The sequence below is a fragment of the Mytilus trossulus genome, chromosome 8 (genome assembly GCF_036588685.1).
Source record: "Mytilus trossulus isolate FHL-02 chromosome 8, PNRI_Mtr1.1.1.hap1, whole genome shotgun sequence".
NCBI classification, from domain to species: Eukaryota; Metazoa; Mollusca; class Bivalvia; order Mytilida; family Mytilidae; genus Mytilus; species Mytilus trossulus.
In genome coordinates this window covers 23,687,698-23,704,835 of record NC_086380.1, presented here as the reverse complement: position 1 = coordinate 23,704,835, position 17,138 = coordinate 23,687,698, and the positions used below count along the sequence as shown (strand labels likewise).

Sequence of the window (17,138 nt, the reverse complement as noted above, 5' to 3'; positions counted from 1 at the left end):
TTGGTCAAGGTAAATTCTGATTAAGTTAAAGTCCAACACATGTGCCTATGATATTTTTTTTTCAATTATATTGCCAAATTATAGTTTTTGACCCCAATTGCACGGTCCACAGAACATAAAAAAATGATAATGCGAGTGGGGCATCAGTGTTATATGTGCACATTCTTTTTTCAGTTATTAATTTATTGTAAAGATCAGAGAGCACACATTCTAATCATCAAAAAACTATTAGTTTGAGTTGTGTGTTCTATAGACTTTTAAAAGTTATGACAGCTTAATAGATTAATTAGTTTACCTATTTGGTACTCTAGCCTTCTCAAACATGAAACATGACGGCCATGATATAGACAAGGTAGCTCAGAGTGGTGTTAAACACCAAGAAACAAACAAAGCAAACATTGTTCTTTGAGGGGTCATTATTTATTAAAAAGTGGTACAAAAAAACATGGAATCAAAAAAATTGAAATATAGGTTTATAAAGTCCTTCTGTTGACATGTGACATCATAATGTGGAATTCAAATTTGTTAAAAAATGTTTATAAAGTCTGCCTCCTTGATTTTGCTGTTGGTCGTTTGCAATATACAGGAGAAAATCTATTATTTTTGAATTTTAATGCATTGTTCATTAAAGTTATATATTTTCTCATTAAGTTTCTTTTTTTTGTTTTATTTTCACAGGTAAAGACCAAGTTTTATGATAAAGTGACAGGTGTATCTACCTTTAAAATTACCTGGACTTCTAAAGCTTCAGGTAATCAGAGAGCAGGACGAGCAGGTCGTACGGGACCAGGTCACTGTTACAGGTATGTTATCAATTACTGAATTGTAGTTAAAGCAATGATTTTAATTGTTGGAAAATTAAGGAGTATGGCTAAAAGAGGTCCTTGTAGAAAACTAAAAAAAAAAAATTCTTTATAGAATAGGTCTTATTGACTTAATAGAATCACTCTGTCAAAATATAACAAAATCATGGATTAATATACTGTGAATTCATTTATTTTGGTAGGTATTAATTTTTGTGGATTTAGGAAAACTTACATCTTCATGGGTGTTTGATTTTGTGAATTTGCCAATCTCTATATAAAGCCTTTAGTAAATGTATTTGCTGAACATTTGAATTCGTGGTTCACCTGTACCCACAAAATCCATGAAAATCCAACGAATAATAATGAATCTACAGTATATAGAAATTATCAGCCAATGTGCGCAATCATTCCTAAACAAATTTATGAAAAAAGCCAGATATTTTATATGTGAGTTAAAGCACAAGTTATTTATTTAAAAGTATTTTAAATCAATTAGGTAATCTTTTTTTATCCCTTTGTAGATTATATTCATCTGCTGTGTATAATGATGATTTTGAGAAGTTTTCATTGGCTGAGATCATTAGACGACCTGTTGATGACCTTGTACTTCAAATGAAGGTCAGTTTACTGGTCAAGTAATCCTCAGATATTTGCAAATAGATATTTATCATGCTCTAAAACAAAGTTTTTTGATGAAATATTTTCTTACTGGCAAAGAGTTACCAAATGATAATAACACTTTAAAAATTTCTTGGACCTGGCAGGAGATGTATAAATTATTGAGTTAGAGCATTACGACCAAAAGGGACTAAAATAACAAATAGCTTAAACCATCCAAGGTTAACTTTGCCTTACAAGAGTTAACTGATTTAGTTTCTAATATTTATAAATTCATTATCATTTATGTGCTATATTATAGCAGCCGACTTTGACACCCCTATTTACCAGTGAAAAGAGGTCATCAGCAATGCTACTGATCATGTCTTGGGCTGTGGCCTATGGTTTTCTTATGTGTCCCAAAACAAGGGGAGAGAATGAACCAAAACAGATTGATTGTAAATTTTGTACAAGATTGATACAAAAAATACATATATTATTGAGAGCATTTATTATTGCAATTTTTCAAAATAGACAAAAATACAAGATATGTTATTGTTATTTCCTAAAAACATACAGGTCTATGTCTCAGTTATCAGAATATAAATTCCTCTTATTGTGATTCTCACCCAGTCACACTATTTGAATTAATTGATATAAACCTCACAATTATTCGAATTAACAGTACATTTATATCTCTTAATACAGAACTCTACATGAAGTGTCATTCTTCATTTTATTTTTTCAGTACATGAATATAGACAGAATTGTAAACTTTCCTTTTCCAACACCACCTGATGATGAGCAAGTGAAGGTAAATATTGATCAATGGATTTTCTGTTTTTTCCTTAATGATCATTGAAAATATTCATTTCACACCTAACAGCATTGACATCATACACATAAATTATAACTAGTTATCAGAAAATGTGGTATGAGTGCCAATGAGACAACTCTCCATCAAAGTCAAAGCTCATATTCATATATACATAGCAGTATACCATTCTTAAGTAAATTGTACAGTCAAATTAAGCTGTATACCACTTACAGTCAAATTAAACGTCTAAAAAAAAAATTGATGACAAATGTTTATATCTTTAATTTTTAAAGATTAATTTTTTGTATTAGACAGTCCATGTCTAGGATTAAATATATGAAAGAAATTTGATATACAGGATCATGTTTTCTTTTTCTATCAATCAAACTTTCTTTTTTTCATTTTGAAATGCTCAGAAGTCTGTGTTTCATGCAAATACTTTTGTTCCGGAAAGTTCTATTTCACAATCAAACAATAAATGCACTAGTGCATTATTAGAATTTATTGCACGCTAACTTTTGGTTACGTTCTGTGGGAAATATTATATTGCTATACAATAAATTGTCATCTTGCATTGTTATAATTGATTTTATTTATGATATTTCTAGGCAGCAGAGACCTTACTCGTATCTCTTGGAGCTCTGACAGAACCAATAAAATCTGTCCGTATGAAAGACTTAAAGAAAACACCAATTACAAAAATCACACCACTTGGCAAAGTCATGGCGTGCTTCCCAGTGTCTCCCAGATATGCTAAAATGTTAGCTCTAGGTCATCAACATGACCTTCTGTCATATGTGGTTGCCATAGTAGCAGGGTTATCAGTTCAGGAAGTATTTATAGAGATACAGAAACCACCAGATACAGACCAAGAGGTTAGTAGGTCAAATAGTACAGATTTTTTTTGATAAAAGTTTATAGTGATGTAGAAACAATAAGTTTTTTCTCACAAATTTGCAAAAAGATCTGTCAAATCATGATGTATATTATTGTCATGGGATGTTAAAATACAGATGAAGTTTATAACTCTGAGCAAACACTAGGGAAAGAGATATGTTTGACAATGAGTTATCTTGTATTTGATTGTTTATTGAATGATCTGGGAAAATGAGATAATCATAAAGAGTTGCACATAATTTATTTTACATTTTAAATTGGTAGTGAGTATTATCTGCTCTTTGGTTGGGTTGTTGTCTCTTTAACATAATGCCCATTTCCATTCTCAATTTTAGCAGATTACAATATTGTCAAAATGACTCATCACACAAATAAAAACAGCTATCACAATCATCATTTCAATTTTAAAAATGAAATACATATTTCTCTTTTTTTTGTGTTATTTTGACATTTTCTGAGCATTCAATGTGAAAAAATATTTTTCATTTCTAGCAAAAATTCTGTTCTCAGCTAATGATTGGCCGAAATTTAATTATGATGTTAAATGTTTTTGATTTCTTCTGAGTTACCTATTGTGACTTTTAAAAAAAAGGCAACCATGTATGATGACGTCACATAAAAAGTACACAACTTTCTACAAATGTTTGAAAAGGAAGGAAAAACAAATATAAAAGAAACAGAGTGGATATGAAAATTAGGAGTTGAAAATCTTACCAGAAAAGGAGAAAAAGGTGTAGATCCTAGTGTAAACATTCTTAATGAAGGTTGGTCAAGTTACTTTTGATATTTTTCTTTTTTAGCAAGATGATTTCAGAAGCCAAATACAGTACATGTCACAAGTGAAAAAATTGTGGGCAGGAACCGTAAGTCATTTACTAAGTCTAAAGACCACTTTATAGTTAATAAGATCATTATATGTTGTAATAATAAATAGAATCTTGGATAGATATTGATTTGATGAATGAAGTAAAATTCTTCAAGATTAGAACTTAAAATTACACAGAATAGCCAGCTAAAATTAATCAATTTGAGACCTTCAGGACCAACTGATGACATTCTGATAGTAGGTCTATAAGTATTTGCTTCCATCTTTTGAATGAATATTAATGGGATGTAAATATTGATTCTATAGAAAGGTGTCCCATATTAAGAGAACTTTCCATGGATACACCATCCCAGGCACTAACCATGTTAAAATAGTAAAGATGTGAGGATTTTCAAACTTTTGTTCTAACAATCAGAAGTTGATGAAAAAATTGTTTGCAACTAAAAAACAATCAGAGACTTCAGTTTCAATGAACTTTCTGTAAACGTTTTTTTTCTGTATACACTAAATACCTAACATTATGAATTGACAGAAAACTTGTTGAGAGAAAAAAATATAAGAAAGAAGTGAAGTCCAAAAATCTGACAGTATAATTTTAATTGAGGGCATGTCATGACACAGACAGACATTGATATTGCTGAATATGTATGGTTTAAAAAAACAAACTTTTTGTATAACTTGCACAGGCCAACATTTTAGGATATATTACCATGTAAAGAAACCAAAGATTTGACAACTGACTCATAGGGAGACCTACTATCTACAAAAAGACAAAAATCCCAGGTACATACATGTATAGCAAAGAAATAAGAACAGATTTCAAACATTGATATTTTTAGGGCCATTCTATGTTGCTTGGAGACTTAATGGTATTACTTAAAGCCATTGGTTCAGCTGAATACCAGGGATGTACCATTGAGTTCTGCCAGAAACATGGACTACGATATAAAGCTATGAAAGAAGTCAGGAAATTAAGAGCACAGCTAACAAATACAGGTAGGAGAATTGTAGTTTATTCAATTGGTGATGTGAATTTCGACCAGATTCTTTTAAAATTCTCTCAAATCATTTTGAACAGATTTTCATTTTTCCAAATTCAGTATTTTTTGCTCCTGTCACATAAAGTGGTGCTGTACTATTAAAGTACTTGTATCTATGAGTACCAGTTCTTAGTAGGTTTTAGATAATTTCTAATGTATGGATTCTTTGTTTCTGTTTCACATATTGTTATAATGAGTAGTCAAATCATATTGCAGATTTCAACCTAGTGACATAAACATTCTAGATTATTTGTATTCATGATGATTATAAACACTTCATGTTTACTCATTTAAAAGAGTTTTGCAGATTTATTTGATGCTTTCAACTCAGCCAATGATCAGCCACATTTTTTATGAAGAGTAATTTATTTCTCTACTACAGTTTACAAATGAGAGCTTTTAAACATTTTCATAGAAAAGCGTCTGTTTCATTATAACATACATGTGACCCAGGGAAGGAAACTTAATTTACCACAATGGGTGGGTGAGACAACACTTCTCATATGTATGTACTGTTATGAGTGGTTACCTTATTATACAATGGGCCTTCCCTAAGAACTATGTATGTCTTAAATTAATGGAAAGTGTAAGGTATATTTTCACAATATAGTAAACATTATTTTTATATTTGCAGTTAATATGGTGATACCAGATGCCAATATTTGTTTGGACCCTAAACTGAAACCCCCATCAGATATTCAGGCCAAATTAATCAGACAGATAATACTTGCAGGACTAGCAGATCATGTTGCAAGGTAACACATTATATTAATAAAAGTTGGAGTCTCTACTAGAAGTCTGTTTGTATCAGCATGATTTGATCTTTTTATCATAATTAAACCACATCTTTTTATTTTTAAATTGAATACTAACTTTGGCAAAACCAACATATCAAATTAAATATATATTTTTTTCAATTTACAAAAACTGGTACCCCAGAAATTAAATGAATCTACAGTATTTTTATTCAAACCATTACAGAAGATTCCCTGATCCTCCTCCGGATGCTGATGAAACTTTAAAGAAAAGGAAACATGCCTATCAGGTCAGTGGATGGTATTTAAATATTTTTATTTTTTCACGTTATGTTTTGTTACTTCTATAAAGAGAAATTATTTAGATTTAAAGTGATTAACAAGCATTTACATGTAAATTAAATTCCTTTCTATAACAGGAATTTAATAAATTAAAATAATTAAAATACTCAGCTTATTAGGAATTATTTCGAAGCATTGAAATTCTGAAAGTTTGATCACAGCATTTAGAAAGATTGGTTTCAAAGAACTTAAAAATAATATTGTGTTTGTTGAGACTTTTTGTAAATAATTTGAGATATAATTGAGAATGGAAATGGGGAATGTGTCAAAGAGACAACAACCTGACCATAGAAAAAAAACAACAGCAGAAGGTCACCAACAGGTCTTCAATGTAGTGAGAAATTCCTGCACCCGGAGGCGTCCTTTAGCTGGCCCCTAAACAAATATATACTAGTTCAGTGATAATGAATGCCATACTAATTTCTAAATTGTACACAAGAAACTAAAATTAAAATAATACAAGACTAACAAAGGCCAGAGGCTCCTGACTTGGGACAGGCCCAAAAATGTGGCGGGGTTAAACATGTTTGTGAGATCTCAACCCTCATCCTATACCTCTAGCCAATGTAGAAAAGTAAACGCATAACAATACACGCATTAAAATTCAGTTCAAGAGAAGTCTGAGTCTGATGTCAGAAGATGTAACCAAAGAAAATAATAGTATAGTTGAAAGTAAAACAACAAAAATACTGAACTCTGAATAAACTTGTTAAATTGGAAAGTCTCTTATCAAATTGCAAAATCAAAAGTTCATACACACCAAACAAATTGTTAAATTCCTGACTTGATAAAGGCATTTATGTAGAAAATATTGATTTAAATCTGGATTTAGAGCTAGCTAAACCTCTCACTTGTATGATAGTCACATAAAATTACATAAATTATGAACATGTGAACATTTTGTAAGAAAAAATCTATGTAGTCTAGTAATGAAGGTGTAAATGATTTAAATATATCTGAACTATTGTTTATTTTGTGTTGCAGTGTACAGAATTAGATGAACCAGTATTTATTCACCCTTTCTCAGTATTATACAAACAGAAACCAGAATTTATTGTTTACCAACATATAGAAGAAACATCAAAACTATACATGAAAGGTATTGTCATATTATGAATAATTGAATATTTGAATATATATCAATTAGATACAAAAAAAAAAAAAAAAGATATTTTAAGGCCAGTCTACACCCTTGCGGCAGAACAGTAGCAGACCATAGAGCTGCGCATTTTTAACTGGATTTTTGTGACAAAAATGTCGGTTATTGATTTGGGGATGTATGGAGGGCGGTCTGGCGGGCGGGCGGCAATCAAATGTTGTCCGTGCATTAACTCATGAACCGTTCAACCAAAGCTTCTAAAATTTTATTATGTTGTTACTGACAACTAAATGACTTTTACTGTTCAGGAGTTATGGTTCTTGAAAGATTGAAAAATGGAGTTTCCAGTCGTGTTCGTGCATTTACGCATGAACTGTTCTACCAAAGCTTCCCAAATTTTAATATGTTGTTATTGATGACAAAATGGAGGTCAAGTTCAATAATGACAATTTTGACTTGTTGCATTTACTCATGAACCATTCAATCTAAGCTTTTCAAATTTTAATATGGTGATACTGATTACAAAATGGAGGTCAAATTTGATATTGACAATTTTCACTTTCACCATTCATCAGTAATGATTCTTGTGATATTGCCAGGACACAAATAAATGTTAATAAATCCGGTTTGCTGTCGTTGTGACAGCCTCTTGTTTTATATTGAAATGTTTGGAATTGCAATCCAGGTTCAAGTCACACTTGTTTTTGAACATAAAATCCATTGCCTATTGCCCTTGCAGAGCCTAATAACATAATATAATTTGTTACTTTAGATATTTTTTTATGATATGATGTACTTTTTAATACTTTAATGTTCATTTCCTTGATGTATTTGAATACATATGAGCCTATTTTGTCCATTCATTTTGAATCTTGTCTATCCATTATTAAAACAAGTATAGAATTCTGAAATTTTAAAATTGGAAAAATCTGTAGGTCCACAAATTGTACAAAAAATATCAATCCACTGTATGTTTCAAAACCAAATAAAACTAGGGGTTTCTTTTATGATAGCATTTAAATCAGGAAAGCTTTTATCAAATAGAGGCAAAAGATACCAACAGGGCATTAAACTCATAAGTTTGAAATAAACTTGACAATGCAGGCAAAACGCATCACAAAATAAGCTGTACAATTAAACTTTTACCAATTTTTGCTAATGTTTTCAGGTATCAGCGCCATTGAATCAGAATGGTTACCAGTTTATGCTCCAAGTTTTTGTACTTTGTCCAAACCACAAGAAGATCCTCCACCATCTTATGACAAATCAAAAGACCAGATAAGATGTCACATGACCAGCACTTTTAGTAGGTGTTGCTGGGAAGTTCCCAGTGTCGATTTAGAATACCCAGCTAATTTAGATAAATATCGGTGGTTTGCCAGATTTCTGCTTGAAGGAGCTGTTGTTTCAGGAATGAAAAAATATGTTACTATGTTGCTGTCCTCACCATCAACTATGGTCAAATCTTGGGCAAAGTAAGTCTCTTAAATCAACCTTTTCAAACACCAAATATGCTTTTGTATAATGAGAGTTGTTATACATCTGCAAATGAAATAAAAAATTTTGTTTACGCATATTTTCTGAAACCAAATTTTTCCTCAAACCAGTAGAATTGTTGTTATTTTCAAAGATTAAACTTATGTTTTATATACACCCATCACACAGTTTTAGGATACATTTGATTTCCAGTTCTTAAATGGTCCAAATCTATTACTTTCAACTAATATGTATAAAGTCTATGCAGGATCTAAGCAGTTTAATAGTGTAGCTGTGCTCCAAATACAATAAAATTGAGAATGGAAATGGGGAATGTGTCAAAGAGACAACAACCCGACCAAAATAAAAAAACACAACAGCAGAAGGTCACCAACAGGTCTTCAATGTAGCGAGAAATTAATTAAATACAATATGTCATAGATTTAACAGTTGAAGTCCCAGTGGCGGATCCAGAACTCTTCCTAAGGGGTTTCCCTCTGACTGACTTAATGGGGGGGGAGTCATGGTTCAGTGATTCCCTATATAATCAACCAAATTTTTTCCACAAAAGTGGGGGCCAGGGTCTATGAGTCCCTTAAAAACTATGCCTTATGAGCTAGATATTACCTTTAATTTTGAAATTGGCACCTATGGTAAATGGACTGTGAAAGTGGACTTGATAAGGACAATATTTGCCAGAGGCTAGGTCCCTGCTTAGTTTTATTATCTCCATGTATTTATGAATTACAGGCTTGAAGAACTTCTGCCTGCCCTTTCTTATAGTGAAACTTTTACATGGAAGCCTTCTGCCTCTGCACTAGTTGATACCAAGTTTGATTTATAGGTTCTCTTTGATATGTATTGGTTTTATTGGTAATCATACATGCTTTACTTTTACAAGTTGTGACTTGGATGTAGAGTTTTCTCATTGGCACTCCTACCACATTTAGAACTTCTTTTATCTATACAATGTATGTTGAATCTCTTTATGCACATATTTCATTCTTTTCAGATTGCAACCAAGAACAGAAAAATTATTGAAGGAACTAGTAGCAGCTGGTGTAGACAGTAAAGAAACTTTGTTAAAAGCTTGGCAGAAAGATCCAAAATGTAAGTTCTACAACAAATCTTGATATGTTACAGCTTTTACATTAATGCTAGCAAGACAAATCTTTGTTTGGCTTGCTTGCTTTGCTTGTATCAATGTTTGCTCAAGCATGGCAATTAAGATAGGCGGGGCTTCAGCTTGTATACATTATACTTAAAATTTTTTGGACGTAATGTTTAAAGTTAAGGACACTTTTTAAAACATCACTGGATGATAAATATAAAGCGCAATCGTAGAAATAAAAGCCAAAAAATTGTATTTGTTTTTTTCTCTCGAAGATATGCATTGTGAATGTCATCATCCAACTTAAGAGACTGTCCTCAAGTACTTTTAGTAAAACAAAATAGCTATTCAAACACACCTACTCTGAATTTGTTATTCATTCCATAGGTATTTCATTTGACCCATATATTTCATCTTTTAGTACTGTGATTTTTTTATGTAAAAAAGTCAACCTGTAGCTTTGCTATATAAAAATGATAGAATCTAAAGCAAGATGGTGTATCAAATGTTCTTTCTTTGTACATTTTTAAGACAAAATATTCATCTCAAACACACCCTAACATAAGAAGGTTCACTTGATTTTCTCTTTTTGATACAATTGTTACCAATTTTTTGATTTTTTTTTCTTGAGTCGCATAATGGAAGGACAGACACGGAAATGACTAAACTTATAGATTGATATGTTCTCCGTCCGTATTAATTTAAAAAAAAAATAAGGTTATGCATTTTTTCTTCATCCAACTTGATAGATAACCATGTCGTCGACTTGATATCTAATTGTTCTGCTTAACTATGTAATAGATACATTGAAAACTTATGTAAATGGTTGTTGTTTTTACAATAAAACACTTCGTATTTGAGAAGAATTTTCTTATTTTATTTGTTTCTATTCACTTTTAAAAAATTTGTTACTATAGCAGTCAGGAGCGTTACTTAAACAAGTTATTTTTTTAATTACTTATATAAGTAATTTTTTATTTTACAAATAATAAAATTACTCAATAGAGTTATTTTAATGTTCAATAGAAACATAGACTAAATGCAGTTTTCATGATTTTAAACAACATCTTATATCATAAAATAAATAATTCATCAGATTTGAGAGGAGTATAGAGATAAAGGGCTACTTTGAAAATAATGACAAAAATATTACTTGAATAAGTTATTTTAAACATTTTTGAAAAAAATAGCAATTACACTTAACTGAGGCACGTATGTAATTGATTTAGGTTACAAATTATAAATAACTTCAGGTCTTAATTAATTCACAAGTATCCATCTATTTATATCAGTCTACCTTCAAGATTTTAGAGGAAAATGATAATTTAATAGTCCCAAGAGACCAATCTTTGACCCAGAAGCGTCGGTATGAAAGATAAGTGCGTCGGAAAGTTAATTAGTGTTTCTGAAGAATTAGTTTTTATATATTAAGGGTTAAATAACCAGATAACTGTGAAAATTATTTAAAGCTAGTAAAATCTGTATTCTTGGTCACCTATAAAAATAATATTCAGAAAAATAACTTATATAAGTTATATTTAAATTAGCCTCATTTTCAACATTACTTATATAGGTAATTTTAATTGTTACTTGTTTAAGTAATGCCCCTGACTGTATAGTAAACATTACAGAGAGCATTTATCGCCTTCTCTATAAACAAAAAATAATCAGTTTGATGGTTTACAAGCAAAAATTAATAATAATTCAAAATGAGCAATATTCAATAAAAATGGACATTATGTAATAAATAAAAGGGATGAATTAAGTCATTTCCACTCCTACTTAATTTATTCCTTTTATTAGAAAATCGAGTGCACCTTTTTATGTTAGGGTGTGTTTGAGATGAAAATTTTGTCTTGAAAACGTACAAAGCAAGAATATTTGATACATCATCTCGCTTTAGATTCTATCATTTTTATATAGCAAAGCTACAGGTTGACTTTGTAACATAAAACAATCACAGTACTAAAAGATGAAATATATGGGTCAAATGAAATACCTATGTAATGAATCACAAAATCAGAGTAGGTGTATTCGAATAGCTTTTTTTTTTTTTTTTATCTAAAGTACTTGACGACAGTCTTTTAAGATGGATGATAAAAAATGCACATCTTCGAGAAAAAACAAATACATTTTTTTCGTATCCATTTCTACAATTGCGCTTTATATTTGTCATCTTGTGATGTTTTAAAACTCTGAGTGTCCTTTACCTCAAACAACGTCCAATAAAATTTAAGTATAATGTATACAAGCTGAAGCCCCGCCTATCTTAATTGCCATGCTTGAGCAAACATTGATACAAGCAAAGCAAGCAAGCCAAACAAAGATTTGTCTTGCTAGCATTAATGTAAAAGCTGTAAGGTTACACAATTTTTTTATTGATGAAATAGAGTATTTTTGTTGTTGTTGGATTAAGTATGATCAGTGGAGTTTTCTGTATTCATTTAATATAAATCCTGTATGGGTTAAAGATAAACAGAAGCGGAAGATTCTTGTTAATTTTTTCACGCCAAGGTCATAATTGCTAAATAAGACTGAGATATATAAATGTGATGTGCAATTCTTTTAAAAGAACAATTTTATAAGCTTAAGGCATGAGTCTAAAGACCTTGCCTGGTCAAGGGAAAACCTGTTTACATTTCCTTTACTTGGGTACTCAGAAAGTTCTTTTTCCTTATATGACGATTTAGAGACAGTTATTTTGATACTTTCAATTAAAAAAAAAGGACTTTTATTTTGCATTAATATCAATGGTTATGATGGGAAAACATTCAGTGTAGTATGGGGAGCATAAGTTGACTTGGAATTTCTGTTTTGCTTATGAAGGATTTTGTAACCTGAAATAAATAAATTTTGTGTATTTACTGTCTTCTGATTGGTTTAAATTATTAGTTTTATTTTCAATGTTGCCAATTTCAATGGCGACACGCCCACTCTGACGTTGTGTATTCATACGCCAACATGTGTGCACGTTGTTATTGTCAAGATAAATAATATAAAAAAGTTCTTTGAGCCTTATTTTTGATAGAAATTTATTTATAATGAATGGCAATAATTTATTTTGATTTTATTGAACCATAAAACTAATTTTTGACTCTTCACATTTTACATAATCCGCTTCGCGGATTATTCAATGTGAAGAGTCAAAAATTAGTTTTATGGTTCAATAAATTCAAAATAAATAATAGCCATTCATTAATTAAAGCACCATATCGAATTCCATTTCCATTATGCCCTCATTTTGACTTCATTCTGTTGGCTTCATTTAGCATTCATATTAAAAAAAATATATATTGGTTAATTTTGCAGTTTAGTAACATATCTGGCTACAATTTCACTCAACTTTTAAAGATAACTCATCACTGAATTCTGAGTTTCATTATGGGTATCAACGACCTATATTACTATGCCATGGCTATATTGCAACCACCTTGTCTTTGTCTTTAAGTTCATTAATCAAATAATATGGTCAATCGTATTTTATCAGCATCTTGTGTACCACTTTTCTAATCAGTCAGATACTTTTTAGCTCACCTGGCCCGAAGGGCCAAGTGAGCTTTTCTCATCACTTGGCGTCCGGCGTCCGGCGTCGTCGTCGTTATAACTTTTACAAAAATCTTCTCCTCTGAAACTACTGGGCCAAATTAAAACAAACTTGGCCACAATCATCATTGGGGTATCTAGTTTAAAAAATGTGTGGCGTGACCCACCAAACCAACCAAGATGGCCGCCATTGCTAAAAATAGAACATAGGGGTAAAATGCAGTTTTTGGCTTATAACTCAAAATCCAAAGCATTAAGGGCAAATCTGACATTGGTAAGATTGTTGATCAGGTCAAGATCTATCTGCCCTGAAATTTTCAGATGAATCAGACAACCCGTTGTTGGGTTGCTGCCCCATAATTGGTAATTTTAAGGAAATTTTGCTGTTTTTGGTTATTATCTTGAATATTATTATGGATAGAGATAAACTGTCAACAGCAATAATGTCCAGGAAAGTAAGATTTACAAATAAGTTTACATGATCAAAATGGTCAGTTGACCCCTTTAGGAGTTATTGCCCTTTAAAGTCAATTTTTAACCATTTTTGGTAAATTTTATATATCTTTTACAAAATCTTCTCCTCTGAAACTGCTGGGCCAAATTAATCCAAACTTGGCCACAATTATCTTTGGGGTATTTAGTTTAAAAAATGTGTGGCGTGACCTGCCAAACCAACCAAGATGGCCGCCATGGCTAAACATAGAACATAGGGGTAAAACGCAGTTTTTGGCTTATAACTCAAAAACCAAAGCATTTAGAGCAAATCTGACGTGGGTAAAATTGTTAATCAGGTCAAAATCTATCTGCCCTGAAATTTTCAGACGAATTGGACAACCCGTTGTTGGGTTGCTGCCCCATAATTGGTAATTTTAGGGAAATTTTGCTGTTATTGGTTATGATCTTGAATATTATTATAGATAGAGATAAACTGTAAACAGCAATAATGTTCAGCAAAGTAAGATTTACAAATAAGTCAACATGACCGAAATGGTCAGTTGATCCCTTTAGGAGTTATTGCCCTTTATAGTCAATTTTTAACCATTTTTCGTAAATCTTAGTTATCTTTTACAAAAATCTTCTCCTCTGAAACTACTGGGCCAAATTAATCCAAACTTGGCAACAATCATCTTTGGGGTATCTAGTTTGAAAAATGTGTGGCTTGACTAGGTCAACCAACCAAGATGGCCACCACAGGTAAAAATAGAACATGGGGTAAAATGCAGTTTTTGGCTTATAACTCAAAAACCAAAGCATTAAAAGCTAATCTGACATGAGTTATAATTGTTTATCAGGTTAAGATCTATCTGCCCTGAAATTGTCAGACAAATCTAACAACCCTTTGTTGGGTTGCTGCCCCTGAATTGGGAATTTTAAGGAAATTTTGGTGTTTTTGGTTATTATCATGAATATTATTATTGATAGAGATAAACTGTAAACAGCAATAATGTTCAGCAAAGTAGGATTTACAAATAAGTCAACATGACAGAAATGGTCAATTGACCCCCTAAGGAGTTATTGTCCTTGATAGTCAATTTTTAACAATTTTCATAAAATTTGTAAATTTTTATTTACATTTTCCACTGAAACCACTGGGCCAAGCAAGGCTTCCAAAACGGTCATATATTCCGGTCATTTGTATAATGTCCGGTAAAAGTCCGGCTGGCCAAAGCATTAAACGGTCATATATTTTTTAGTTTCAAAGGCTTTTTCGGTCATTTTAACATATAAATTCACGATCTTTTTGACCCAACCTTTTGCCTTTAACAGCCATACATTTCCGGTCATAAAAGTGACATGATGATTAATTACTATCAAAACAACCCCTACTTCAATACTTTCTAATTTTAATCAAGGCTAATTAGTTGTTGGACAGCTGAAAACTACCTGTTCAGGTGACAGGTAAACTATTTTCAGTACTGGAATCGTATAAATTAATCGGTCCATTCACAATTATTTTGGTACATTTCAGCGGTTTGTAACTAATTATTTTGTCCAAAAGATAAAAATTATAAGAAATGAATTTATAAACATTATTTGATGAAACATTTAAAAAGGTTTTAAATGAAAAATCGTCAGAACTTCGTTGTACGAACAAGAACACATGTGCGCATGTGCACAGGTGGGAAATTTAATTATGCATCCTACATTTCTTCAAAAATGCTAAAACTATCATTGATATAAGAAATAACGTGGAAAGAGCTTCTTCGCTCAGTCGTGTTATGTAAACAAACACGGATTTTACGTATCCGTTTATGGTCCATGTTTTACCATTGTCAAGTCAACATCCGGTTTTGAAAAATGTGACTTTCAAAACGACAATAAAGTTCAAGACAACGTCTTTTGCACAAATGAAGAGTCTAATGCAGATATGAGCACGCTGATGTGCACACTTTGAATGATGCAATGCCAATTTTACAGTTTATGTCAGAACATCAAATTCATATCAAAGTAAAGTTTGATATCGTTTTTAATCTAATGTCAATCATTGGGATGGCCATCTGTCTGATTACCATAATTTCTTTTTGTGACTTAGTCTTACGGATTTAAATCCGGATCAGATATAAAATGTCCGGCTGGCTCAGAAAAATTTTGGAAGCCCTGGGGCCAAGTACATTATAGATAGAGATAATTGTAAGCAGCAAGACTGTTTAGTAAAGTAAGATTTACAAACACATCACCATCACCAAAAGACAATTTTGTCATGAATCCATCTGCTTCCTTTGTTTAATATTCACATAGACCAAGGTGAGCGACACAGGCTCTTTAGAGCCTCTAGTTTTTATTAATAATTACAATTACAATTGGGGTATGCTTTCATAGCACATCTAAACTTTATTCCAAAATTTGAACTGTTCTGTGTTATGTTAGTTAAATTGGAATTCTTTCAAAACAGCAATCATTTTCAGATAATATTTTTTTTCCAGATCTGCTCAACACATTTTGCCAATGGGTACCTCAATCTAAACATACAGAAATTGAAATGACCTGGCCACCAGTGAAGTGATTCTATCTATAATTCAAAGGAATTAAAATAACCTCTAGACTACAGTTCTTGAGAGATCAAACTGGCCCAGCAGATAGCATGGATAATGTTCAGTACATTTATGCAAGAAAAAACCATGAGGTTAAGAAATGTCCTATGGTCAAGCGACAGAAAAAACTGAAGTAGTCTGTACATTGATAACTTGAGAGTTTATTTGACCAAGTGATTGTGTTGTCTAGTTGTGTATCCAGTCTGTGATAAACATTCATCTCTTTATTCAATACATTGTTATGTTTGCCAATAATGAGGGTTTGGAAGGCGGTTTTCAAAAAAGGGAATAATGGACCAATAATACAGAAAAATGAGGCAAAAATCTAGAATAGAAAAAAATAAGCCTTGAAAATTATGAGGGTACTAAATTCTAATGAATAGAGAATACTTGTAAAGGATAGAGAAAAAATGCCTATAAAAGTTAGTAATACAAACGTGGAGATTCCCCATCCAGACCCTTGATGATGTTATTTGTTAATAAACACTTAAATGCATTCAAATAAAATATTAATTATTCTTTCGACATTGTTGATTTAGATTTGATTTATTTATTATTCAAACTATGTATAGATGTTGGAATACATTCATAATCTTGTGTATATAGGAATATGAATATGTAGTATGATTTCCAATGAGACAACCCTATACCAGTGTGTTAGTTTTTATTGTTTAACAAGTGAAGACATTTACATTACTTATGTTATAGTAATAGTGCAGTTGGAATTGCCATGATGTCACAGCTGCAAAAGTGCTAATTCCTGCTGATTTCAAAAAAATGTGGGAAGCACAGAAATA

General features: G+C 31.4%; 1 protein-coding gene across 1 annotated transcript in view; it reads left to right on the top strand.

Moving 5' to 3' along the window:
* Positions 1-16,860, top strand: part of LOC134680718 (probable ATP-dependent RNA helicase DHX37) — a 28,597-nt gene extending 11,737 nt beyond the window's left edge. The window contains exons 16-27 of the mRNA XM_063539917.1: positions 679-803; positions 1,328-1,424; positions 2,152-2,217; positions 2,829-3,095; positions 3,918-3,980; positions 4,783-4,939; positions 5,618-5,738; positions 5,965-6,028; positions 7,065-7,179; positions 8,348-8,654; positions 9,668-9,765; positions 16,234-16,860. Coding sequence (XP_063395987.1) covers positions 679-803; positions 1,328-1,424; positions 2,152-2,217; positions 2,829-3,095; positions 3,918-3,980; positions 4,783-4,939; positions 5,618-5,738; positions 5,965-6,028; positions 7,065-7,179; positions 8,348-8,654; positions 9,668-9,765; positions 16,234-16,313 — 1,560 coding nt within the window. The 3' untranslated portion in view covers positions 16,314-16,860. The remainder of the gene's footprint in view (positions 1-678; positions 804-1,327; positions 1,425-2,151; positions 2,218-2,828; positions 3,096-3,917; positions 3,981-4,782; positions 4,940-5,617; positions 5,739-5,964; positions 6,029-7,064; positions 7,180-8,347; positions 8,655-9,667; positions 9,766-16,233) is intronic.
* Positions 16,861-17,138: the final 278 nt, after the last annotated feature.